At 38.9% G+C, this 27,196-nt stretch overlaps 3 protein-coding genes across 7 annotated transcripts in view; 1 reads left to right on the top strand and 2 right to left on the bottom strand.

Moving 5' to 3' along the window:
* Window positions 1–226: 226 nt before the first annotated feature.
* On the bottom strand, window positions 227–1,345 carry LOC122161932 (tubulin beta chain-like). The gene is given in 4 exon segments (XM_042821767.1): window positions 227–573; window positions 576–823; window positions 825–1,036; window positions 1,256–1,345. Coding segments are annotated over 4 exon segments (897 nt in total).
* A 1,043-nt stretch (window positions 1,346–2,388) lies between these two features.
* On the top strand, window positions 2,389–27,120 carry FANCL (FA complementation group L). Its single transcript, XM_042821653.1, has 14 exons — window positions 2,389–2,462; window positions 3,259–3,319; window positions 4,437–4,493; window positions 5,505–5,602; window positions 10,984–11,080; window positions 14,586–14,750; window positions 15,574–15,642; window positions 22,314–22,464; window positions 23,831–23,914; window positions 24,522–24,567; window positions 24,658–24,739; window positions 25,514–25,630; window positions 25,943–26,014; window positions 26,469–27,120. Exons 1-14 carry the CDS (start codon window positions 2,389–2,391, stop codon window positions 26,502–26,504), a joined length of 1,209 nt encoding a protein of 402 aa, XP_042677587.1. The 3' UTR covers window positions 26,505–27,120.
* VRK2 (VRK serine/threonine kinase 2) overlaps window positions 26,267–27,196 on the bottom strand; it is a 44,509-nt gene continuing 43,579 nt past the window's right edge. For all 5 annotated transcript variants that reach the window (XM_042827149.1, XM_042827178.1, XM_042827159.1 and 2 more), the window contains one exon: window positions 26,267–26,791. In XM_042827149.1, coding sequence (XP_042683083.1) covers window positions 26,564–26,791 — 228 coding nt within the window. In that variant the 3' untranslated portion in view covers window positions 26,267–26,563. The remainder of the gene's footprint in view (window positions 26,792–27,196) is intronic.

The following is a 27,196-nucleotide window of genomic DNA, read 5'->3' as shown; positions in this document are numbered from 1 at the left end:
GTCCCTTAGGTGTGTGTCACTCCATTGAGTCTGACCGTGTGTTCTTTTCTCTTTGTCAGGAATTTTTTATTTTTTTAACTTTTTTTTGCACTATGAGAAATGCTTTAATGGTGCCTATACAGCATTGGAAGTGACTTGAAGACAAGAGAAGGAACACAACACAGAAGTTTTGAATGACAGTTCATACAGCTTTAAACAAAACTTGCAGGTGTCATCAGCATAGCTCTTACTCTGCCTCCTCCTCAGCCTCTTCCTCAAACTCGCCTTCCTCCTCAGCAGTAGCATCCTGGTACTGCTGATACTCAGACACCATGTCGTTCATGTTGCTCTCAGCCTCTGTGAATTCCATCTTGTCCATGCCATCCCCCGTGTACCAGTGCAGGAAAACCTTTCGGTGGAACATGGCTGTGAACTGCTCTGAAATGCATCTGAACAGCTCCTGGATGGCTGTGCTGTTACCAATGAACGTGGCAGACATTTTCAGGCCATGAGGTGGAATGTCACAGAACGCTGTTTTAATGTTATTAGAAATCCATTCAACAAAGTAACTGCTATTTTTGTTCTGGACATTTGCTCATCTACCTCTTTCATGGACATATGGCCTCTGAAAACAGCAGCTACGGTCAGGTAGCGGCTGTGCCGTGGGTCACGCGCAGCCATCATGTTTTTGGCATCAAACATTTGCTGCATGAGCTCTGGGACGGTCAGAGCACGGTACTGCTGGCTGCCATGGCTTGTGAGAGGGGCAAAGCCAGGCATGAAAAAGTGCAGGTGGAAGGGAACCATATTCACCGCCTGCTTCCGCAGGTCGGCATTAAGCAAGCAGGCAGGTGGTGACACTGCTCATGGTGGCTGACACTAAATGGTTCAGATCACTGTATGTTGGCGTAGTTAACTTCAGTGTTCTGAATCATATGTCATAGAGAGCTTCGTTATCAATGCAGTAGGTTTCATCTGTGTTCTCCCCGAGCTGGTGCACCAACAGTGTGGCGTTGTAGGGCTATACTACAGCGTCTGATGCTGCTCTTCCCCCCAGCTGTGTGTAATTTGTACACACAGGCTTTAAGGGTACTTCAGACGCTTAAATCACCCTCGTGGCTCTCCATGGTCTAACTTCAGTGTGTCTCTGTCCCACTGCATCCCAGGAATGCCTTACCACCCCTGAGCAGAGAGGAAACATTGCCCCTGGGCCTGCTGGCAGCTCTGCCTAATGTAGCGTTAGAGGCACTTCACCTCCCTTGGTGCAAGGGCGTACTGCTGGCTCAAGGTCAGCTCTGTGTCCACTGGGATCAGACAGGGCCTTTTCTGCAGAGCTGCCCTCTACTTGCTTAGTACTTTGGTGCATGGTATTATTACAAGTTCATGTCATATCAGCTGCTTCCTCCAGTCTTCTGTCCTCTGCATACTTGCTGAGACTGCAGTGTCCCCTCATCTGGGTCAATAACTAGGGTTTAGTAGTGTTGACCCCTGGTGTGTGTTTTTAGTCAGTGGCTTCCATCTGGACATTGTCATGCTGAGCACAACCTTTAGAGCCTGGCACCTTTAACAGCTTTCAGTCCACCTCACTGAGAGCCTCTTGTGGAAAAAGGTATTGAAAGCCTTGCTGGGGTCAAGGCAAAACAAAATTAGAATATATTTGCTGTTGTTCTTACCTTTCTTCTGAAGAAATGTCAGAATCTGTGGTAGTAGTTCAAGGTGTGCTGAGATGGAAGAGAATCTGAAGTTTTGAGATAAGTTAATTGTCCACTTCTGGGAGGTGTCTTACAAACCTTTATTTCAATTCTGTTTTCATAATCCTTTGAGAATGTCGGGGCAAGATCATGAATAGGAGCAGTTAATGAAAATAGAAGTGAATGGTGTTTAGGAGCTGCTTCATAAAGACTGCACCAGTGGGGGCAAGAAGTATGTTAATGTGGTTGAGGCTATTTGAGTTTATGGCTTCTAAGATGCTGAAAGTCTTCTGTGCGTCAGTGCCCAAGTTCCTTTTTAGCATAGTACTTTATTATAAAAGTCTACTCTCTTCCTTGAGTTGAAAAGATGTTCTTACAGACTTCAGCATGACTTGGATTATGGCCTGTCCAGGTCTGAGTAATGCTTTTTTTCTTTTTGAAATGTATTATTTTTCTTTATAAAATATGATCTACTGAAAACATTCTTATTGAATACTGTGAGTTACAGAGATCAAGAATATTTCAAGTTGAGAATTAAAACCAGGATTATTCCTACCTGTTACTCATACTGCTTTTTTTTTTTTCTAAATGAATAAATTCTGCGTAATATTCCTGAAAGTCACAGAAGAGAAATTTTCTTGCTTAGCAGTCAATACTTTCAGGAAGTATTGCCCACAGTATCAAACAATTTTTCTTTGCTGGCCTTCCTACTAACTAAATGCTTATTTTCAAGGGTAGAGACTTCCACATCCGGATACTTTTACCAACAGATTCTCAACTGAAAAATGCAAGGTAAGATAGTCATATGGAAAAAGATGTGTGAGTGTATGTAAGCAAGCATATTTGATAAAAGCAATGATGAATATGTGTATTAATTGGTACCTTTTTCCAGTATGAATGTTAATAAATGCTAATAAACAGTGATAATAAATATCAACTGTATCAAAATATTTTGTTTTTAATTAATTGGCTATTTTTATATAAGTCAGTGTACTTGAGAAAATGTTTATTTAGATCAAACTATTTATACGTCACCATTTGGAAAACAGAAAATGCAGAGTTGTAAATTAAAGGAGTTACATGCTGATGTTAAAATGCTATGCTATTACTGAGCTTCTCTTTAAAAGCCCTGCTCTTATTGGTGCAGTTGTTTGTCACAGTGGTATTTAGGGATGTGCACTGTATGTATGCATGTATGCATTCGTTCTTGGCATTCCACTCTATGCTTCTACCTGCTGTGAACAGTGAACAAGTGATATTAGGTAGATTTTACATTCTAGGTCAGCTAGCCAGAATGCCATTATAAGTAACTGACATTTTCAGGCTTGAGTTTTAAAATACTGGTATTTTTTTATGAAGTCATATTGGCTTGAAAGAATTATGTTGCTTTCAGCAAAAAAAGAGGCTTAATTTCTAATGGGCTGTGGATAGTGACATTTGAAAAGTTGAAATGTATTTGAATATGAAATCTCAAAGAAATTTGAAGTATTGTTTAATTCCTTCTATGTTGTTGGCACCAAACTTTGTGATCCTTTCTCAAAATCATGTAGTATGAATTTAAAATGAATACAAAGTACTGTTTGTCCAGGATAGAGTGTGGCTGGCAGCTGAAGAAGATCCTTCATGGATATCGGCATATTTTGAAACAGGTATGCTACTTTTAAAACCATTTCTGTTAGATGTCTATCTATGATGATTCTCTTAAGTGTGTGTGTGTGTGTGTATGATTTGTGAAGCTTTTACTCACGTTCATTCTGAAAGTGTTAAAGAATTCTAATTTCACCTTGTAGGCAAGGTGTGCTATTTTGAAATGCTTGAGTATTTGCAGACTGCTGTGAGGTGAGATGGATTGGAATTAGAAAATAGTCGCTTTTTATTCAAGGTTTGGAGTGAGGCTTTCTGTTTGTTTGTTTTCCTTTTGTTCATTTTTGAAGGTTGAGGTAGAACTCATAATAAATTACAGCTGACATCTTACACTTTCCTTAATTTCTCTCTCCGTATATATAATAAATTGTTCATAATGCATAAAGGAAAAAAATCACAGTTGTTGTTGATTTATGTAGCTCATTCTGTGTTGTGGGCAGTCAAGGAATCTAAGTTAAACCTCTCTGTCCTGAAGAAACTTTTAGAGCAAGGATATAACTGCCCTCCAGCCATGGAGGATATTATGGATATATCACAGGATATATTACAGGATATATGTAAGGAGACATCTGCCAAATGTGCAGATGGCATCTCTCAGACTTTGTGCTGCTTTGTAGGACAAGAGTTGCAGCTTTGGAGTATCTTAAGTTACAGAGCTACAGAAACAGGAGCGTAAATATGTGCTGCATCTGATGACAAGCAAGGATCCTTTAGAATGTGCAGTATCTGGAAGTAGGTGGTTCTTGAGAGTTCTTAAAGAAAATTGAACTGAAAATGTTTTGAGTAATTCAGAAGCATCTCTTCTTTCTGGTAGAAACTGAAGTGTCCATAAAAGTCTTCCTAAATGCAGATAAATGCATGAAGTATGAAGTCTTCACAAGTCATGTAACAAAGGTGTTACGTGATGATATTTGACAAAGATGGTAGTTAATTTTCACTGAGGTTCCCTGAACTGGAGGCTTGTTTTTTAATTGAGGTATTTAAAATTTTATGTGGTTGAGATTATTATTTTTTTTTTTTTTCCTTGTTAGTGGCTTGATAACACCAGAAGAGTAGATATTTAGACTGGAATTATTTACCACTAGATGTTATGATATGAAAACGATGCTCTGTTCCTTCCAGAGGTTGCACAGTTGTCCAGATCTTGTCAGTTTTGTGGTGGAGCTGAAAACTATCTTGGTAAGTGGCAGAATATCCAGAATATCGATGCTTGTGCTTTTTCTCTTTTGTTGTTGTGGTGTTGGTTTTTTTTAATGTTTTTTTAACATGCAAGAAAAGTATTACACAATATCAGTGGGTTGCTCAAGCTGTTTTTGCTTTTTCACTGTATCCTGTTGGAACACTGTTTTTTTTCAGTTTGACTATCCACTTTCATTGTGCATCTCAGGGTAGAATTAAGTTTAATAATAATGAAAAAATCCTTGCTCCTGATGCTGCTTCAGTAGTGTCTTCCACATCTGTCAGGTACAAAGCTCTGAGGCTGAGTGACGTTGACAGCAGCTCTTGAAAGTAATCCTTCCTCGTTACTGTAGTTTTGGAAACAGATCTCACTTTATATGATCTGTGAGCAAAATTTTAAGTATGCTTTTCAAGTCCAAGTAGTGCAACACTAAGGTGGGCAACAAGTGGCTTTGTGTTTGTTTGTTTTTCTGTTGTTTTTCCTCTGTAACTTGGTATGAAGTTTTTCATAGAACTTTGGAGGCACCTGCCTAATGAATGCCTGTACACAAACTCTGGGATCCTATTGTATTAAAACAGAGACACTGATAACTTTTTGACTGATAGTGTGTGGCTGTATATGAGGGATTCCATGTTTTCTTATGTGGCTGCGATGCTCAGGAGGCAGCTGTGGGCTTCACAGAACCTTCTTTCGAAATGTTCTTTCAGACAAGATGCTTGGCTTCCAATTTATTAGATGAAAAAGAGGCACATTTGATATTTGCATCTGAAGACTGTTGTCAACATCTGTGTTTTTTTTTAAATTGCGGATGTTTTCATTAGCAGTATCTGAAGTAATTTACCAAACAGCTTTTGTCTGCTTTAGCTGGAGGCTATAACAAAACAAATGCAGTGTACAGTTAATTTTACATAAGTTTAATATTTTGAATGAATCGCAAAAATCACATAACTAAGTAGATGCAAAAATATTGAAATCTTCCTTAATGATGTTTTTAACATTCTTTTAAACAGGAAATTGCTTTGAAGAATACACAAGAGCTGCATGTACCGAGGCCACCAGAATACTACTCCTGTCTTGTCAGAGATCTAGAAATACTGGGTTGGAATAAGTATGTTTATTTTGTTACCTAGTCAAATACCCTCCTACATATGTGTTAGGTGTTGGTTTCACATATAACTTGTTAATTTATCCTGTTCAGAAAAAGTTTTAAAACAGCCTGCTGCTTTTTTTTTATTTAAAAAAGTAAATAATAAAAAAAAAAAAAAAAAAAAAGGGATGAAAAAAATAAATCAAAACCCTGCTCCAGCTGATGACACATTTTTCAGTATTGGATAACTGAGCTGGGGTTTGAGACTGTACTACTAACCAATCGATTCTTGACCTACAAACTATTGACATAGTGAGCAATACTATATTGATAGGCTTTTTTTTTTTTTTTTTTTTGACTATTTCAGTCATGCAGTGAGTTATATAATTATAACTGACTTCATGATGGTGGTTCTTCACAAAACTAAAAAAGCATAGAAGAGACTTTGGGAATTTGTTATTCCAGAACTGCAGAACAATCAGCCCTTGAGAAACTAGAGAAATTGATTGTTTCTGGCTACCCAGGTGGTTCAAACAAAGATGAGGGCCTATGAAAGGCATCTGGTGGGTTTTCTTGACTCAGCTGTGCAGGTAGACCATGTTTGGGTCTCCCCAAACAGGGACCATGTTGCTTTTGAAGGAATTGGTTACTGCACAAGGAGAGAGTAAGCTGTGTTACCTGGTCAGGTTGGCTTAGTGCACCTGAGTGCAGGATTTCACAGGAGGGGTACCATGCTGTTGTATAAAATGAGTATCTATGAAATAGGGAATGAAATTCAGGTGGTCTTCTCAGGGAAGTAAAATAGTAGTGAATCACAAAAGATGCTTATCTTTGTTGAGGAAAGAAAAGTACACATAGCTGCATCTGGGAACTTGTTAGGCTATTGCATGTGTTCAAACAGATGATATTTATTCACAATCTGGTAGGCCCTCAGATGAGCTGATTGTAGGAGTGTCGAATTAATGTTCTTCAAAGGAAGACATGGATCTCCTCTTATAAAAATAAAGCAGCTGGGGTTGTGATCAAATAATGTCTGTGCAGAAATGTTTCAGGAATCTGCAATGCTTCCCGATTTGCAGACTTCTGGGAAGGCTTTACCTGCCATCACGTGTCACTACTAGCAAGTTCTCTGATATCAAACAACTTAATCCTCCAGCAGAGAGTTTGGAATGACTTATATCTACGTAACCTTTATGGAGTTGAAGGCAGTTATTTCTGTGTAGGCACAGAGAAAATAAATTTGTAGACTGTGTTTAATTTTACTGATAGCATGCAATTAATTTGAGTGCCTTCTTTCAAGGGGCAAAGATGAAAGATTGAAGAGTTTTGAATGAGAAGCTGTATTTTAGGTTCTCTAAAACAAAAGTTTGAAACAGGAGGTCTGCAGTTGGAACTTTCAGAATGACAAATCTACTTTTTTTTTTCTTAATCTTGGCTGGTATTTAACATGTTTATTTCACCACATGAAGTAATTTTTTTTTTTTTTCTAGAGCCTTATGTTGAGGAATAGTCCTAAGTTTTCTCACTTTTGCGTATGAATAAGTAATATGTAAGTAACATTAAGTGGGAATTTGTTTTGAAGACCTCCTCTTTAAAATGTCCTTCTTAAATCAGCTACAGTAATTTCCATTATTGAGGATGTAGCTGGTGGGTACAGCTGATGGCATATTCTTCAAGCAGGTCTGAGAATATGTATTTGTAAGTTGCATATCACTGAGCATAGTACACTCTTCAATTAAATGCTCACACCTTGTGACACATCTGGCTTTATTTATCAGCTTTAGTCTTTGAGGAAGAAAAAAAAAAAAGACAAAAACTGGCTTGTTGTGGACTTTTTCTCAGTAAGATTTTTGGGCTGTGCTCCAGCCAATCCATCTCTGAATGCATCCAAATCCAACTGAAAGATTTTCTTATTTGAAAGAGAATCTAAACAATAGGGTAATAGTCCCTTATCTCTAACGTGAGCTAAGAAGCTTTTAGGGATGGCAGAAGTGTATTCAAATAACTTATCTAAGGAATACGTGGAGTTTCTCAAAAACAAATTGTAGACGTTACTTGAAGTGATCTTATGCCTCTTTCCTCTTCAACCGCTGAGAGTAAAACCAGTAATGAATATTGTAAGTGGGCAGGCTGCCATTGTTAGATATAATCGCTTTCTCTGTTATAATGGAGGCTTTATTTTTTGACCTAATTTTAGTGTGCAGTACACATTCTTTCATAGTCAAATACTTGTTCACAAAGGTCACATTTGAATAGGTTCTACGGTTTAACTGAATTTCCTATAGTAACTGCTGTCCTTCTTGAAGCTGGAGTGTTCAAAAGAAGTTACTCATATAACTTTAAGAAGATGAAGAAACTGGCACAAAATAGTTTGCTGAGATGGGGAAGTTTGCTTGTGAATCCTTATAGTAGTAAAATAAATAAAAGGTTCTTCTGGTGTTATAATCTGACTAGTTGAGGTAGTGAAAGTGCTTCAGGTAGGTAGCTTATTGGCATTAAACCTCTGTAAGATTTGTCACCCTCGTGTGGATGACATCTCCAAATTGTGCTTGACTGGAGTGATTGCCTTCTACGTTGTCATCACTGGGTGGATGGGGGGAGAGCAGTGCGTGTTGTGTACCTTGACCACAGCGAGGTGTTTAATGCTGTCTCCCACAATGTCCTTGTAAAGAAGCTTAGAAAGATGAGTGGGCAGTGAGGTGGGTTGAGAACTGGCTGACTGGCGGAGCTCAGAGGGTTGTGAGCAGTGGCGCAGTGTCTAGATGGATGCTAAGAAGCCTGTGTTCCCCCCATGGTCGGAGCAGGTCTGGTCTGATTCAGTGTCTTTGTTGGTGACCTGAATGACAAGGCAGAGTCTACCCTCAGCAAGTTTGCTGATGTATGAAGCTGGGAGAAGTGATTCACGTGCCAGAAGGCTGTGCTGCCATTCAGTGGGACCTGAGCAGGCTGGAGGTTTGGATGGAAAGGAAAATTCAAAGAAATAAGTGTAGAGTCCTGCACCTGTGGAGGAATAACAACATGCATGAGTACAGGATAGGGGATGGCTTGCTGGAGAAGAGCTCTGCAGAGAAGGACCTGGGGATCCTGATGAATAACAGGTTGGCCATGAGCCAGCAGTGTGCTCCTGTGGCCAAGAAGGGCAATTATATTCTGGGGCACATAAAAAATAGCGTGGCCAGCAGGGTGAGGAAGGTGATCTTCCTTCTCTGCTCTGCCCTGGTGAGGCCACATCTGGAATACTGTGTTCAGTTCTTGTTTCCCCGGTTCAAAGAAGACAGGGATCTTGTAGAGAGAGTCCAGCACAGGGTGACAATGATGATAAAAAGCCTGGAACGTCTCCCATGTGAGGAAAGGCTGAGAAAGCAGCTGTTCAGCCTGGAGAAGAAAAGGCTGGGAGGGGATCTGATCAATGCTTATAAATATCTAAAGTGTAGGAGGCAATTTAACAAGACCAGACTCCTTTTCAGTGGTGTGTAGTTATAGGACAAGGAGTAATGGCCCAAAACTGGAACACAGGAAGTTCTACATGAATATGAGTAAGAAATTACTTACAGTAAGGGTGATGAAGCACTGGAACAGGCTGCCCGGGGAGGTTGTGGAATCTTTCTATGGAGATGTTCAGGAACATCTGGACACCTACCTGTGAGACCTGCAGTAAGGAACCTGCTTTAGCAGGGAGGTTGAGCTTGATGACCTCTAAGCTCCCTTCTTCTATTCTGAGGTCGTATGAAGAAGTTCATATGGCTTTTACAGAGTTATCCAGCTTCCCCTGGTTGTACAGAACTTGCTTCTTCATTTTTATTTTTTTTTATCCAGGGACTGGTAGAATGATGTTACAGAATGAGTAGCCAGTAAGCTACTGAGTTCTTTTCTTTTATCTTAAATGGAAAATTGAATCCTCCTTCATCCCCTGGAGGCAGTTTATTGCTTTTTACATTCTGTTGAGAAAAAGGAAAACCAGCAGTGAATTTTCATTCCGGGCATTTTTCAACTCCATCTGCAACAGTAGATGGAAGCCTGGGTTGTAAGTAATTTCTTATCTTTATAAAAATGTGTAATATAATTTTGAGGTAAAGTTAGAATGAGGTGTGAGCAGTGATTGTTCCTATTGGAGGAGAAATGCTGTAATGTTCTCTAGGTAAACTGAATTTAATTGACTACATTTTGATCAAGACTTCTGTTTCTTTAAACTGTTCAGGAGGAGTGGCAAAATATTCCCAGAAATTTGTAGGCCAGTGTAATATTGCTTTAAATTATCCAGCATTAAATGTGAAATAATGTCTTTTTCAGCACTCAGTAGCACTAGTACTTTTTTCCAACCTTATTTTTCATGTGTGATTACGGAGATCACTTTGTTCCTTTCACCTCCTGCTAGGAATGTGTAGCTCTACTTTTTCCTATGTAGACTTCTACAACTGTGTATGTATTTGCTCTTGAAAGAGAAACATTTTTTCCAGTGTGCTGGTTGAAGTGACTGGGCTAGTGTGTGTTAATTTAGAAAAACGTTACTTAGGTTAGCTAGCAGATACTTGCTTTGAGCTCTGGAAATTCAGTCTAGGTGATAAGTTTGTGTAACAACTGTAGACTGCTTGTTTATCATCACCCGCGAATGGTGCCGTAACAATGTCAAAACGCCCACATACTCAGCTCTCTGTTCAGTATAGGGATAAGTCTCAACCTTTTTGGCAGCTGTTGAAGCCTCTCAGCAAAACATACTTTGGTGGAAGAGTGTATTTCATAATTTCCATCATCTTCATTGTTTAGGGAAGTACGTATCAGTAACGTCTTAAACAAAAAGGTTTTGTATTAAAACTTATTTATGTTTTGTACGTACTTTCTACTTGCTTGAGTGCATTTATACTGCTTGAAACTGTCATGAAACAAAGGTGAATCACTGCAAACAACTCATTTTGTACCTGTTCTAGAACTGCTTTTTGTGAAAAATCAATTTCAGAATGTGAACCGGTAGCCACCGAATTCTCAAAAATACTATTATTGATAACAAAAGAGAGCTTCATTGAAGACAAAAGCAAATCGAGAGCATGAAAGTCTCACGGTGTAAGAAACCGCAGAAATGGATCAAAGATTTGACAGGAAGTTTAATGTGTACATAAGTAGAGGCTGACAGGAACATGCTGTGTGTGTCAAAGGTTCCAGTGATGGAAAACTGAAACATAGCGCTCGCTGACCACAGCGTGAGCCGTGACACACACTGTAAATAACCCCAAGATGTATGACTGCATTAAGCAGTGGTGTATTAACAGCAGTAAATCCAGAACAGCCGAAATGCTCGGCATATCAGACTTGCCCTGATGAATATTTGAATCAGACTAATAAGAGTGTTACAGATCTTTCAAACTGGAGTTCTTGAAATCCCGTCAGAGCTTGCTTTTCTCTTTCAGAGTCGCGTATGTGGATGCTGGGCTCACCACAATCAAGCTGAAGGCTGAGGACTCTCGTGGTCGACAGCACCTGGTCACTCTGAGGTTAAACGCAAAGGTGAATGTATATGGGTTAAAATACTTCAAGATTTCCATGAAAAGATGAATTTTCTAATTTGTAAGGATTTCAGAGAGTTGGTCTGATAGCATGTCTGTCGTGCAAAATAATCTGGTTTTTGGTGGTTGGCTTTTTACAAATTGTTTTGTAAAATGCAGAATTTTCAGACTTGAACTTCAATGAAAATTCCTAATATGTTATTGTTGTCTGAAGGTCTTACAAGAGGCTGCACATCACATGAGAAACACTTTGTGATGCTGCAATTAATAAAGCTATTTTAGAGACTTTCATACATTATCACTCAGTCCAGAGACTAAACATATAAGAGGAACTGGAGGATGTTATGTAGCTTCTGTGGCAAGTCTTACTGTTTGAGCTGTAAAGATTTATGACAGATTGACTGCAGAATTGACATTCTTAAGCATTTAACAAGCAAAACAACAACAACAACAAAAAAACAAACCGTGGCATGTATGGAAGCAGCAAAGTTTTAATTCTTCCTAACACTTAGAACTGCACTCAAACTGTAATACTTTTTGTAGAATTTCTTGTTTTAAGACAAGAATCTCCTACCAGAATCTATGAAGATCTGGGCTATGTGATGGCAATTGTATGGTCATTGCTGCTACCTTCAGAAAATCAGCTTAGGGGTAAAATACGATTTGGAAACTATCGGTCCATCATCTGGAATAATAATCTTGAAGGAATAAGAACTGGACACTGTACGTCAAACTAAATTTCATCATCAGAAACTTCCTGTATTCTTGAAGAAATAGAAATGCAGCAGTTTTTTTAGTTTTATGTAAGACAAATTATTACCTTACAGGACACAACAGAGAATTGCCAGGGAATGCTGGTTATCAACATAGGTTTTCAAAAACTAATAAAAGTGCTCTAAATATACATGCATGTGTTTATGCACGCAGGAATGAACAAATAATTAATTTGTCACTTGGTTGTTAAATACACTCATGGGGGGGGAAAAAAAGAGGTAAAATTATGGGCTATTTAGTGTGCAAGAACCTGGCTGTACTGGCATTGTTTATAAGGGAGCTGCTATCCATGTACTTAGTATGGCATTAGAAATGAAATGCATGCAGCCTGTTGCCCCTAAGCTTTTTCTTCAGCTTATGGAGATTGAAGTAAAGCACTTTTAACTGTAAAGCTCAAGCACCTGATAAAACCAGTCAAACAATGTTACACTTCTGCATTGGCTGGTTCTGTTTAACTTATCGCTGTACCATGGTGGGAATCAAGCTCACCCATTTTCTGTCCTTCTAAAAACTTGTGCTTTTCTTTATAGTAATGAAATGTGTGTGGCTGAGGCTCCTAATAGCAGAAGAAAGCACCTTCTATCAACTAAAGATGCGGTGTAATAAAAAGACTAGATTATCTAAATTGTCTGCTGTGAAAAGTAATCATCAAATTTTTCTTTTCAAGTGATTTTTGTGATGAAAGGATCAATTGTTTGTCCTTTTGAAACTGTCTGGCATTTAAACTTGCCAGAGGAGAGAATTTATATGTGAAATGTTGCTGACACAAGGGTTTGATTTTTCCTTTATATACATATCTCATGTGTTTGAGAAGACTGTGCTTTTTAAGAGATTTCTTTTGGTAGCATGCTTTAATTCAATCATGCTTATTTTTGTTATGCTATTTCTTTGGTTAGTTTGAGAGTTAAACTCTCCCCTGAGCACACGTTGCTGGCAGAGTGGTTGCTTCAGCCTTGTCCTTGCAGATGCCATGCACTGAGATGAGTTAATAAGCACCCCGACAATGATTTCGGGATGGAAAACTTCTACAAGTGGTTTAGAAAATCATTCTTCATGATGTTATAATGTGTATTCAGATAATCCTCTGAATGTGCCTACCATCCCTAATGGCTTGGATGTACTTGGAGGACTTTTCAGTTTGTCAAAGGTTTTCACTTATCCTTGGCTCAGTGTTCTTTGTATCAGGAACTGCTCTTTTAAAAATGGTTGCTCTCTATAACCTGCATTTATAAAGTACATGGGAAACGTGGGGCAATCAAATTCAGTCTGGAAGGATGGAGAGCATCGTGTCATCGCTGTCTGTGCGATCCAGTGCTACGCAGCGTCGACTTGTGTAAATTATTGGGACTGTCCTCATAAGAGGATGCATTGTTTAATGCTCAGGTTACATTTTGTGAAATAGTTTTCAGTTCAGTTTGCCTGAGAACGCCTGATGCAGAAAATTTCTTCCACTTGCAATGTAATAAGCAAGCTAGAAGGTTTCTGAAAGCCAAATATGTGTCTTTGCAAGGTACAAAACCAAATACATCAGGTTTTATTTTTCAGATTTCATGTTGTGTTACATGAGGAACTCATATATTTTAGTTCTTGGAAGTGGGTTGGGTGCTTGCCATTTCAGAACTCTAATAGCTACTGCAATAATTTGCATGCCGTGTAGTAAACAAGATGCTTTGACAGTAATTAAGTGAATGATTTGGCGAGGGTTATTGAAAATGTTTTTTCTAGATAACATCAGCTGCATGCTCAAAATACAGTATATAAATCTTTGCTCTAGCAATTGCTTAAATTCTTCTGAAAAGTAGGATTTCTACCATACCAATCTGTGTGTATGGTGCTGCTGATACACTGTGGGATAGTGCTGTAAAATACTGTCTCCTGCAGAATCATCATGTTACTTTATACAGGATTTCACACTGCAAGGTAGAAAAGCATTAAAGAGATAAGGTAATTTTTTTTTTTTTTTTTAATAATGTTTGTAGGATCTGTTTGCAACCACTTGTTCAAAGGCAGCATACAAAAGAATGCACAAAGTGAATTTACTTACCAAGAAAATAAGCACCTAATTGGTTAATGCTGCTGATATTTAACTAGGGCAGTCCTAAAATGAATCCCATGCAGAAACTGATCTGTTTGTTTTAGGCAAAGTTTTTTACATTGAAAACAAGTTTATTTTTATGCAAGCATTAAAGCATTTCATGAAAAATAACGCGAACGCTACAGTAAAAGAAACTGTGACAGCTTTTGTGGGTACACTTTCCTAAACTGTAACTGCCTCCTGTCCAAATTAGTTGTTAGTTCTCTTGCTCTCTTGCTGTTTTTTTAGCTTGTCTGCCTCCAGTTTGATAAAATAGCAAATCACACAGTGCTCAAGTTGCAGGAGTCGTCTTCAGAAAGCAGATATCTGACAGAAAGCTACAAGTGAAGGCGTACTAAAAAGTGCAAGTTAAACAGATTTCTGTGAAATGCATGAATCCACTTCATTGTTAACATCAAGGCAGGGCAGAATGGATGCTCTAGGAAAGATATACTTTTTTTTTGCTCTTTTGTAAAGAACAACTGGGAACCAGTTCCTGTAGAATGACACTGTATATGATGTAAGGGCACTTTAAAAAAGAAATTACATTGATTGCTGGATGTCTGGTAGATGATGATATCTGTGTGTGGAGGTTTATTGTGAGTGCAGGATGGTTATGGGAAGCAGCATAGTTAAGCTTCATGTGCCTTTAATTCAGGGAGGAAGTTGGGACCTTTTTGTATGTCTGCTCAAGCAAGGTTTTCTGAACTGTTTTCTGGTGTTAGCAGTTTATGCAATAGCAGCACAACTTCTGCAATACCTCCTGGTGTGTCACTGCCTGCATTGGAAATGTTGCATAGGACTAAAGGAGGCAACTTCTCAGGTGAATAAAATTTTGGATAGGTGTTTATCTGTAACAAAGTGGGCTTTTTTCTTTCCCTGCTTTATTTTTCAGAGGATACATTTTTCTCCACAGATCTCAGAGTGGCAAGCTGAGCTGCAGTATTTTTACAAGTGTAATGAATGATCAGTGATTGGGGTTAGCCTTTAGTTATTAAAAAACAGTCAATTGTTTAAATGTATTTTTTCTTCCTAATTGATACCTTTTAATCTGGGGGTCAGGTGGAGAGAATAGCTGTTAGTTTTAACTTTGTCTTCATGATTGCTTTGATTAAGTTTCAAAACAAAAAGCACTTCCAATCTCAGCAAATGTTCTGGTTCAGTTGACAATTAATCCTTGCCTCGGGGAATTTCTTCTGTTTTGTTGGTTTTGTTTTAAACTTTTGTATCCACTACAGGCAATTGAGGAGCAAGGGGGACGCTTCTGTTCAGCACATGCCATCAAGTTGCCAAGAAATATTTTCTATTTTTCTTTCTGTGATCTGTTTTTGAAGTTCTTTTTTAATTTGCCTACGTAAAGACGTGAAGAGGAAGCTGTGATCCTCCTGCCTCCTTCAAAGCCCGATACACAAGAACTCTTTACGTGTAGATTTCTTCTTTAAAAGAGAATTAACATTTATAAGTATTTCTGAAAATGCCTTCCATATTTTTCCTTTGGGAGCCAAGTTCTCAAGATGTATCAAGTGCTTAAACTTCATTATTGAATTTGGCAGCTGAGTAGCAGTCTGACTTTAATCATATTTGAAAAAAAAAACACAAAACAACTACCAAAACCAGAACTGTATATATTTTTTTCTCTCCCTCAGTATCCTACTGAGCCACCAGACTGCATTGTGGATTTTCCTGTTCAGTTTGCCATTTCCTGGATGCCACAGGTAAACCCACGTAGCTGTTATTGTTCTCCTTTATTTTCAATAACTGAGACATATGAAGGTAGGTGGTAATGATGCACTGGACTTCATTTTTAACTCAGTTTTAAAACTGTGTGCTTTTTACTTACAGGCCTGCTTCTGTGAATGTAAAATTGAACTTTGTATTCCTTATGAGGTTGCTTTTAAGGCATTTTTCATGTATGTGTACTTTGTGTGTTGATTGCTTTGCACTCGTACTGCTTTTCTCTCGAGCTGTATGTACAGCTGGAACTTCAAGCCTTCAGAAATATTAGGAAATGCTGTGCACAGTAAGCTTTTTATGCAGAGAAGCACCACCCAAAGGTGGCTGCTGTACCAAAAACTACAACAACCAACCAAAAAACCACAGCTCCCTCAGTTTGTTATCCTGAATGATTTCCACGACATAAGAAAACTTCATTTGTAACCGAAAGACCAAGAAAATACTCAAGAGAATTCAAATTTTGTAATTTAACAGTTGTCAGTGTAAGCTGTTGTCTTTTTGTCTCCTGCTTTATTTCATTTCTCACTCTCCCTTAATGGAGTGTGCGTCCTTGATGAAATGGATCTAGAAGTGACCACTTTAGAAGCAAGTTCATGTGAATTATCTCTAGGAAGTGGTTGAGATTTGATGTCATTTAATTCAGAAAAACAGATTTTGCTCAAGTGACGGATAGCATTTCATAATTCTAACTCCTGCGATGATTTCTGCCCATCAGTAAAGCTCATGTTGACACTGCTAAGTTTGTGTGGGGGACGTGACCCAGTGATTGCATCAGAATGATTTTCAGATGAGATGCAGAGCTCGAGGTTCTGTGCATCACCTCAGATCCACTTTGGGAGCCTGAGGAAGTAACTTCAAGAATGAACCACTGCAAATAAAAGCTGTGTTTATTTTAGTTTTTGATTCCCTGGTGCAGTTTTGAACAATCTGAATAGGTGCTGTTTTTCTCCTTAAATTTTACTGATATGTGGCACTAATATGTTTTCCTAATATTACAGGCAGGATTTCAAATGCTGTTTCTTACCTCTGGAGTTACCTGCAGTTCTAATATCGTTTTCTTAATTTTTATGTCATTGCAGTGTATGTTACCTCAAATTAAAAGCATTTCAAATATCCTTGACAGGTGTTGCTCTGGGTGTACTCTTAGTTACTACAAAGCTACCAGCTTTACGTTAGGTTTTAATGTGATGTACTTGAATAACATAACAAAAGCAACCTGCTTTGACCAGTTAAAAGATGCGAGCAAATATATTAATATGACTCTACAGGAAAATAAAAAATGTGATCTTAACAAATATGACACTCAGTTAGAATTACCTCTGGGGTGGTTGGAAACACAAGTGATAGATGTATGTACGTCACTCAGGACTGTTCTGAAATCATAAGAGGCTGCTTTCAGCTGCAGACAGTCTGCTGTGCCGTGGAGGCAAATAGCAACAGCCTGTGCTTTCTGATGGGAGAGGTGTGCAGTCTGCTGTCAAAGCTGATCTTCTGAGTGTGACTTCTGGGGAAAAAGAATGTTTGTCCTAAATGTTGTGTTCCTCACACTATTTAAATTTGTGCTTATTTTCAAAGTGCATTGAAACTCTTAAAGTGAGCATCGTGGGAGGGTAAGGGTTAAACTTAAATAAAGATGAAACAACAGCAGTAGCTGATTTTAGCAGGTTCTCAAGTGGTTAAAAATTTTGGTACCTAAAAGGAAAGAGAGCACGCTGTACTTATCTACCAGTAAAATATTATGAAGTTTTAATGGAACTTCAATATTTCTTGGTCATCTTTGATGTAAAAACTGACAAGGCTTAACTGACAAATATGCAATTGTGCTGTTGTAATGTAAACTCTTGTGGAAGAAAATATAATTAGGTTTCTGGTAATAGATTTTGCTGAACTTTTTCCCCTTGCTGTTGCCTGTTTGGGGTTCTTTTCAGTGCTTGTGGACTTTAAACTTGAGGGGTTGTTGGGTGGCTGGTTTGTTGGTTGTTTTTTTTTTTATTTGGTATAATAATAGACATGGCTTTATGGCATCCATATTAAAAATGGGTAATTTTCCTTATGGTCCCTGTCTTCCTGCTGGGTTGATAATGTTTTGATGTATTTTTCTTTTGCTCTGATGAGAGGTCTGCTGCTGCTGCTCTGACATATTCATTTGGATGAATAATTATAACTTGCACAATGTCAAGCTGAAGATGGTAGGGTTTTGTGCGTCATGACAAGCCTAGTAGCCAGTGCAGGTGTCTCACAGCATGATCAGCAACAGCCAGTGCATTCTGGCTCAGAGGAGACATTTTAGAGTAGTAAGAAATCAGCACCAAGGGCAATGCTGCTGCTGCCGCTACTGTTCCCAGTGCCAAATAAATGCAGAGTGCTTCTCAATGACAAGTGCAAGAGCATCTACTTATTTCACTTATATTCTTTTTCTAAATTACCCAATAAATGTTCTGTCTACAGATTTCGGTATGAACTGTCAGCGTGGTTCTGCATTTCAGCACACTTGTATTCTGCTGCCCTCACATCAGGATATTGTTTCTATACTGACCATTGCCCACCTGGTTTGCTACATGAAGGTCAGGAGAGTGGAAATTAATGACTAATGAGGTCACACAGCCAGCCAACGATGCAGTAATACAAAATTCAGAAAGTATAGTGATATGAATGAGATTATTTGCTTATTTTAATGTAAACGCAGTAAAACATGGCATAATTTTGGTTGTTTTTTTTTTTTTTTTTTTTTTAGCAAAGGAGCTTCACAGATCTGCTTTCTGTGTATCTATCAATACAAAAAACAGTAACGGCTGACGCTTTGTAAAGATGTAAAGAGTGTTGTGTCTGACTTTAGTTTGTGCTAAGGAGGAAGAAAATTGTTCAAGTTTGGTTTGTGTGAAATAAAGAGCAGCCCCAAGGAATCTAAAGAGTGGTAAATTACTGAGGTAATACAGGTGATCCACTGCCAGCCAGCAACTGCTCCTTTATTAAATGGTTCTTTATCTGGGAGTACACAGGAGGCAGATGGCAGCATTCATAGCTCAGTCTACTTTACCTTTTCAGTTCAGAGGGCTTTGTGGTTCTTCTAATTTTACTGTATTTCTAAGGGTCAGCAAATGTTATGTTAGGAAGAATTAGGAAAAACCCCAGCATCAACAACAAAAGTACTCAACAGAACAAAAGAGAGAAACCCCACCAGGCTTTATTCTTGATTTTATAAATTTTAGTCAAATGCACTGTGTTTAATTTGAGCCTTCTCACTGTATTTAGTCCATCCAGGAGTTGGAAGAGGCATTTGAGATCTGTCAGGAATGTTGTCATGTATCATGTAGCACTTCCTTCAAGTTTCTAGCTCCATAACTAAGAACCAGGAGTAGAGTGACTTGTTTCCCCCTATTCCTTCTTATTCATTTAATTGAAGTGACTGGGGAGGAAGTGTTTTGAGTTGGAATGACGAATTAGCATGAGGACTGGTGATGGGATGGAGATGGGAGAGCAGAGAGTAGAATAGGATCAAATTTTGCAGAACTACTTGAGACTCTTCCTAGGTAGAAGACTATTTGTTAGGGTGAGGCTGGTGGGGGGAGAGGCAGGAAACTCAAAGCTTAGGAGTAACAGGAGCAGCAGTAGAATGTGTTCTTCTCCAGGTAGGTCCAGAGTATCACTGGCATATCTGATAGGTCCGGATTTTCACTGATCAGAATAAGTGATTCATCTCCTGTCAGTGGCTGCAATGAATGGAGGATGCTGATATCACAAAAGCTGAAAATGGGATCAGATCTCTAAGACTGATGGGGAGTTCTGTGTCAGTGATGTGAAGGTGATACGCCTCCATCTGTTGTCTTGTAAAATAACCCAGTCTCTGTAATACTTGTTTTCAGAAGTTCAGATCACAGAATCACATACTTCCAAACCAGGAACCGTTCAGTCCTGAGGGCTGTGCAGCATGTGTGACATGAACACCTCTCAGACTTCTGTCTGACAGAGCCTGGGAGGGCTGGTGTGGTGAGGCTGGATATGTGCTTCGTTGAGGGAGAGCTGGCTGTCATCACTAATTGTACTAATTGTACTAACTGTATCCTTTGCTTTCTGCACTCACAATCTGAACTATGAAAAACCTGAGAGATGCTGACTGGAGGAGAAGAAATAGCATGTGACCCAGGTAGAGAAGACTCTCACACCCACTGGTACAACAAACTGCATCGAGGCTTCGCAGCAGGATTTCTGAGCCTCTGTTAGCTGTGAATTAGCCCCGTTCTAGCCATAGGCTCAGTGGCCTCTGTACTTATAAATAATAGGCAGGGTCTATTCTAAACATAAAATTATCTTTGTTTTGTTTTAAGCTGTTGTGAAAGATTCTTTATGTTTTTATACTGTATGCTTTGCCTGATGGGCAGGGAAACCTAATAATTACAGAGGGTGGAGTGAAACCAGATTGGTTTTGTTGGTGGTTTTTAGAGTCAGGTGGGCAGCCAACAGTGATTTTGTGAATGGTGTCTTGTTGGTTTTTTTTTTTTTTTTTTTTTAAAGAATATTTGACTTCTTTCATTAAAATTGTAGTGTGCTTGTGAAGAGGTTACTGAGAAACAGAGTTTGCACTTTGTGGTGCTGTTAGCAGCCATCTTGGTGTAGTACAGACAAAAAAAAAAGCACGATGGTCTTCTTGGTTATTGCCCGGCGCTTTTCTGAAGCCAGTTGGTTCATCAACTAAAAAGGAGTGCTACAGTTCTCATGGTTTGCATGACAAGCGTGTGATGGATTTAAATACCTATAGATGCACTTCTGTATATAGCAGGAGACAGCTGGCAGCATCAATGAAGCATGCAAATAAGATCAAATGAACAGTGCGTTTAAGAAAAGATTTAACTACCTTTTTAAGGAACACCATTGAAAAATTACAATTAGTATTAAAATTAATTGGATTTTAAAACTTATCTGTGGGTTATAATCCCTTGATGTTTCTTTTTTCTAGTGAAACCCTTTGAATTCCCAGAAGATAAAGATAAAAATGATTATTAGAGGATTTATCTGGATGTGATACAGAAAAATGTAAAAAATCAAAATGGAAAGCAACTGTTGCAAGTACCAGAAAATTATGCTATTAATTTAAGTGTCATCAGAGCACAAAAGATCACATTTCAGGACTGTGTGAAAATTATTAAAATACTGGAAATAATAGTACTTAAGATGAAGATATTATACTCTAAGATGTGGTTAAGTGACTGACACTATTATATCACTTCAGGTATTATAAAAGTAACAAAATGCTTTTAAAGATAATAAGCGTTACGTCTCGAGATTGGCAGTATTCACACTTTTCTGCTTAAGTGCTTTCCTCCTTTAATTTAATAACAGCAGGGAAAAACGTAGCGTTTTATTTCTAAGCTGCTCTGTTTCTCTCTGGAATATGTGTGCTTAAAATATGAGAACTTGGTATATTAAAAAAACCAACATTTTTTTCATCTCATATATATATATGTATGATTTCTACTTTTTGTTCTGGTGAAAGAGCATAATTACTAAAAGATTAAAGGAGAGTGGTGCATGCAAGCTTCGTGCTATTTGTAGAAAAATACCTCTTTAGAGCGCAGTATTTAATTTGCTTTTTCTTTTTCACACCCAGAACTTGTCTGGCTCCTGGGCCAAAGCATCTCTAAAATGTGACCCTTGTCACATCTTCTTAATTTCCCATCTCTTTATTGTAGCTGAAGAAGCCTGTGTCAGTGTTCTGTCATTCCTTGTTTTTACTCATGCATCTGATTTTTCAGTTGTGTTTTGTGTGAGTCATTTCCAGTACTCCCAAATTCAGCACTCCCAAATCCCAGCCTCGCGTGTCCACGTGAAGCTGTGTGTGGAGTGCTTGCTGTTCTCTGGGCTCTGTTCATGGCACTCCAAGCTTCTCTGCTCATTCCATCTTATACCAGACACAGGTTTACTTTGGATCAAAGCATGGATGGAGCATTACTCCTGCTTTCTATTGCATTCTTCACCTCTTTTTTTTGGCTCCCTGAATTCTTCTTTGTATTTTGCACCCTTTGGCATCTGCGTTTTGAAAGCTGGACTCCTAAGTATTTCCTCTATTTTGAAAACTTCCTCTAGAAGAATTAATCTGTTTTGCTCAGCAATGTTTAAAAGACTTCTTTTGCATTGCTGTTCTCTGTATTGTCCTGTATAATGACTGGGGTTTTTTTATTCTGCCTATTCCACTCTCCATATTGAAATCCTTTGAGTGTAATCCTCTGCATATTGCATGGTTTCTCTTTCTCTTGCAGCATTTGCACGGTTTGAAACATGATGTTATGTCCCAGGTTTTATGCTGCTTAATTTTGGGACTCTTATAACATTGCTTAGCTACGTATCATAGCTTTTTTTTTTTTTTTAAATCTACCTTGTAATTGTCACCAGTTTTCCAATCAGTTTTGATGTATGCTTATCACAACGTGCTGGAAGTACCAAGAGTGGAGAAATTGTGCTGAAGACAGTTGTCTACTTTATGTTGCTTCGATTAAAAAGTGCTGTTATATAAGGTCCAGCATTTTTTTGTCTACCATACTCTAAGTGGAGGCGTGCTAGATTTTAATGCTGCTTAAATGACAGCAGTTGTTTTTTAATATTCTGTATTGCCATAGGTATAAACCACGTAAAATCTTTAAATTTCTTTTTTTCGCAGGACTCCTTAGTAACCATCCACAATCAGTTCCTGGCAGCTCTGGAATCGCTGAAAGAATTCTGGGACACCATGGATGAAATTGATGGGAAGACGTGGGTACTGGAGCCAGAAAATCCAGCCAGGGGTGCTACAGCAAGGAGGATCGCCATAGGTACACACAGACTGGAAGGAATGCATGAGTTTTAGAAGTAAACTCAGCATGCTTTTTTTCCTCTGCTTATCTAACCAGGTGGTGGCTTTTTCAGTCAGGAAGAAGAAGGCTTAAAAACAGTAAAACACAACTCTTACTTTGTATTAAAGACAAACTTCCACTGAACACTGCGCCTGTTTATGGAATTGTTAGCAGTTCTCTATGTTAAATACAAAATGCAAGTTTCATCTCCATGTTACTGCACGTAACTCTTAAGAACAAAGAGAACTGGCATGACAGCTCTAGAAAATCAGTGTTTGTAGAACAGAGCTTAGAAGAATCCCTGATCTCGTTCACAAATTCCAGTTTTTCAGTAGATTGTTGTTTTAGATTGTCCCTGTCTTGGTAGAGTGAAAGGAGAATTAGTGCAGTCCAAAGGGGGAAAGAGAGGACAAAGAGGCAGGTGGAAAGGACAGAGAAAGGAGAGGAAATTGGAGGCATACGATGTTAACAATCTGAGGAAGTTCCTTAATTCATATGCTGACACGTGGCACTTCAAGGTCTTGGTGTATATAGAGTAAGGAGTCCTGTACTTGCAAAGGAGAAACTTAGCAAAGTCTTAGGTTAGGAGTACAGGTGAAAATGTTATCTTTGAAAAGATTTCTGATTCTCAGCTTAAATCCAAAATGCCAACTGCGTATTGTAGAAATCTGAGAAGGTACAATGGACCAAAGCAGATCTAAGTTGTCCCTGAAAGCTGCGGAGTGGGGCAGGAATGCTGCTGGTGGTGCTGAGGCAGCTCCTTCATTGGGGTGACGGGAGAAACGGGGGGGACTGAGGTCAGCAGCTGGTTGGAGCACAGTGGATCAGATAATACATTTCTGGTTCAGGCTGGCTTTGTCTTGGCACCACCGTACTGATAAAGACCAATGAGAAGGAAGGGAAAGCCTCAAAAAGTTCAGGTCAGTGGAGGGCAGTGAAAGGCTTTGAGGCCTTTGTTTTCAGTCACAGACGATCTTCAGTGAAGGCTAGATTTCGATTTAATTCCTTCCAATTTATTCAAGAAGGTCAAGCCTAACGCAGCTGTTAATTAGGAAAAAAAGAAGTTGGATTTCACTTGTTTGTCTGTTAGAGAATGTGCTGCAAGGCTTTTAACCTGGATCCAGAACATTTTTGAGCAAATCCTTTGGGGCTCTTAGGGTATCACATAACGGGGAATATTTGCTGTTTGAAACTGAACTGAACTGTACCAACTTTCCAATTATCTGCAGCAATTAAAGGCAGTCTGAATTCATTAATTTATAAATGTTTTCTAAGCTAATGTTTCTGTTTTCAAGCAGTTGATTGCAAAGAAAAGCTCCGCTTATGTCTGACTTCCTTCCTGTAGGGAGCAATGTTTCTGTGAACGTAGAGGTGGATCCCAGGCATCCAAAGATGCTCCCTGAGTGTTACTTCCTTGGAGCAGATCATGGTAAGGCAGCAGACAGGCAACGTTTGTTTCTCTTCTAGAATCTGCTCTCTGGTGAGCAGGCACCAGAGAAAGCTGTGTCAGGCTCCTGGGTAAGCATGAAGTGGAGCCAGGAACAAGGCTGTGCGTACAGGAGGGTTTGACACAGTCACTGTTTTTTAACAGCATAAATCTGCAGCCTGATGTTTGCTGAATGCCATTTTTTCCTAGTGCTTTCCTAGCACGGTTTATGTCCTGTTGATGATTATGCAGTTCTATTTATATTTTACTACCATTTTCTTTTTATAAGTTAATAATCTACTGCATGTGTCCTAGTGGTGTTTGGAAGTATTTAAGCCTTGCACTCTGCTTTGCACAGCTTTTTTGCCAACTTCTTAAGGGAAATAAATTCATCAGTCTGGTGTTTTAAATGCCAGCACGATCAGTTTCTAAAACTGAGGGCAATCCTTGAGTTAGCTGCCTTAAGTCATTAAAAAAGAGAATACCACCCAAAAAATGATCACCAACAAATACGACTCGCCCTTTATTGCTGAAGTAGAAGGGGTAGAATCGGGCAAGTGACAGAAGGGGATCATAAGGATATATAACCATGTGTGTGTATTGTTTGCAGTGGTTAACCCTTTGAGAACTAAGCTGAACAACAACATGCACTTGTGGTAAGCATCCTTAGTGATACAGGTGTGAAAACAGAATGGTATTTGCTGTTCTTACCATTTACTTTTTTCTCCCTTTTTCCCCGCTTGCAGGGATCCAGAAATTAGTTTACTACAAAACTTGAAAGACCTCTTAGAAATTGATTTTCCATCTCGTGCCGTGTTAGAAAAAAGTGTAAGTTGTTTTTTGTTAATGACCAGTCGTTATTTCTGAGTAAGTAAAATCTAAACGGTCATTTTATAACTGCCAGGGAAAGTCAGAGACTTAGAGTGGTAATTGGAGTAATATATTGTCATAAGGACTTCTGAACTTCAAGCAACAATTGTCAGTACTTGTTAACCTTTGATTTGAGGTGCACGCTTTCCTGTGGCCCTCATAGCAGCAGGACGATTAATAATAGGTTTCACTATTAAAAGGGAAAGAGGAAGTTCCAGAGGAGCTAATGAGATGTGGAAAATCCAAACATTCTGTTATGGATGTTGATGACTTACGTTCTAATTAGGTAGAGCTGCTTACAGGGGACAAGAGGCCATCCAAATACGGGTGCATTTCAAATAAACTCGGAATTAATTTTTGACAATGCTGTAACACTGGATTCCCAGCTTGGCTTTCACTCGTGAAATCTGTAAATTAATATCTGACTGCAAGGTCTTGTTTCTGATATCTCAATGTAACGACAAATCATTGTGTTTGAAAAAGAAACCGTGGGGCCCAAGTATGAAAATGCTTGTCAAACCAGCTGTAATGCAGTGAGGGGATAAAATGCAACCCAGCAGTCCTGTACATCTGGCAACTGCTCTCACTGTTAATACCATAAAGCAAAAAAATGGATGTCGAAGGCAGCAATGTTTAGTGATTCCAAATAAGGTGCAAAACAAAAAACATAGATGGAAATGTTTCTCTGTCTCAGCCCTTCTTCCTTTCAAACCTCAGCTGGTGTGCTTTCAGGATTTCACCAAGGACTGTGGAATCTGCTATGCCTACCGCCTCCACGGCGCCGTGCCAGATCAAGTGTGCGACGAGCCCCGATGCGGACAACCTTTTCATCAGGCTTGCCTGTATGAGGTACAGGAATTAATGGGACAGACTTGGCTTAACTGACTGGCAAGTGGTAGAAAATCAGCATTGTGCACCTACAGCTTCAAATGAAGCAAATTCCTATACGGGTTGCTAGAAAAGCCACTGTGATTGGAACAGCCTGGAGTAAAACAAGCTCAGTGTGGAAGTGAACCTTCCTCACTGTGTGGCTGTACAGACTGACCTGACCTGCACTGTGTCAGGTGCATCCCAGATGAACTAAGCTTGCAAAACTCTGATAAGGGGTGTGTTTTAAACTTAATTAAAATCTACGTTTGTTTCATGTTATTTGTGTTGCAGTGGCTACAAGGTCTTCCTTCCAGCAGACAGAGCTTTAATGTCATCTTTGGTGAATGTCCATATTGTAACAAGGTAAGGAAGTATGATGGAAATGGAGCTGGAACAAAGTAGTGTGGTTACTTCGTTACAGGTTTTTGCCTTTATCTCAGTCTTCTGTTGAACAGCAGTTGCAGCTTTTCTCTCCCCTTTACCCAGCAGGACAAAGAGAGGAAAAGTTTGCATTTAATGCATCAGTATTTACCTATGCTGTTGAGAAAATCCTTAAAGATGTTGTTATAACTCGTATGTCAACATACTGGTGTTGAAAATAACTAAATACCATGCTGCAATCTTTCATGATTTTTTTTTAAATTTGTCTGTAACAAAGAACTCATTTCTGAAAAATCCCCAAATTCGTAGTACAGAACAACCCCCAGCAGTACTCGAGTACATACACAACTTTTTGGTGCAGACTGTGAAGGTATAAAAGAACCTGCTTTTAAAGGGTGTGCATTTACAGCTTTATTTTACAAAATTATTTTCTCAGCCCCTGACACTGAAATCTTCCGTGAAGAAACCTTGAGAAAAGCACCATGAGGGGGACGTCGGCGCACTTGCACCGAAGGCAGTGAAACAGTGGCATCAAAGAAAATACAAGGACAGTAATATCAGAAACAAAAGTACAAGTATAGCTATACTGTAGTGGTATCTTTCTTCAGTAAACGCGAGCCTAAATATTGTGGGTACAGAAAGACCAGGTTCTTGCAAAGACAGTGGATGAGCTGTAGTTAAGAGCTGCTCTAGTTTCCTTTTGGACTCAAAGAATGATGCTTGGGGGTTGAGTGGTGGTAATTCTCTTCCTGTGTCTTTCTGCAGGGGACAAAAAAAAAAACCCAAACAGTAATAACAACCTTAGTATTTACATGAGTGAGATTTGAAGCACTAAAAATAAAAATCAAGCCATCAAGCAGAGAAAGATAACATCCAGGTATTTAAGCTACCCAAGAGAAAGCAGCACAATTCTGACCAAATCTTAACTCTTGAATTTGCAGATGTGTATTAAGTGCATAACTACAGGTTTGATTAAACACCCTTGAAAGATGTTGTCTATTCCTGAGCAGCTGCAATTCTTGTCTATCTTTAACTCTCTTTGCAGAATGTTAAAATATTTAAGTCTTTACAGTATTCTTGTGAATAAAGCCTGGAAACCTAGAAAATAATCTGCAGTTTGATGTGTCGCTTCAACTTGTGTAACTTTCTGCCTTCTGGTTCATC

Source organism: Centrocercus urophasianus, unplaced genomic scaffold, assembly GCF_019232065.1.
Source record: "Centrocercus urophasianus isolate 14NV4802_14NV808 unplaced genomic scaffold, USGS_Curo_1.0 seq_10, whole genome shotgun sequence".
Taxonomy (NCBI): Eukaryota; Metazoa; Chordata; class Aves; order Galliformes; family Phasianidae; genus Centrocercus; species Centrocercus urophasianus.
This window is presented reverse-complemented; position numbering and strand designations above follow the sequence as displayed.

Bases quoted from the DNA above. Each gene is read 5' to 3' on its own strand.
- FANCL (XM_042821653.1), top strand. From the start codon at position 2,389: ATGCTTATTTTCAAGGGTAGAGACTTCCACATCCGGATACTTTTACCA. The intron at 14,751-15,573 runs GTGAATAAAATT...TCTCTCCCTCAG, and splicing joins TAAAGGAGGCAACTTCTCAG to TATCCTACTGAGCCACCAGA. The intron at 23,915-24,521 runs GTAAGGCAGCAG...TATTGTTTGCAG, and splicing joins CTTCCTTGGAGCAGATCATG to TGGTTAACCCTTTGAGAACT.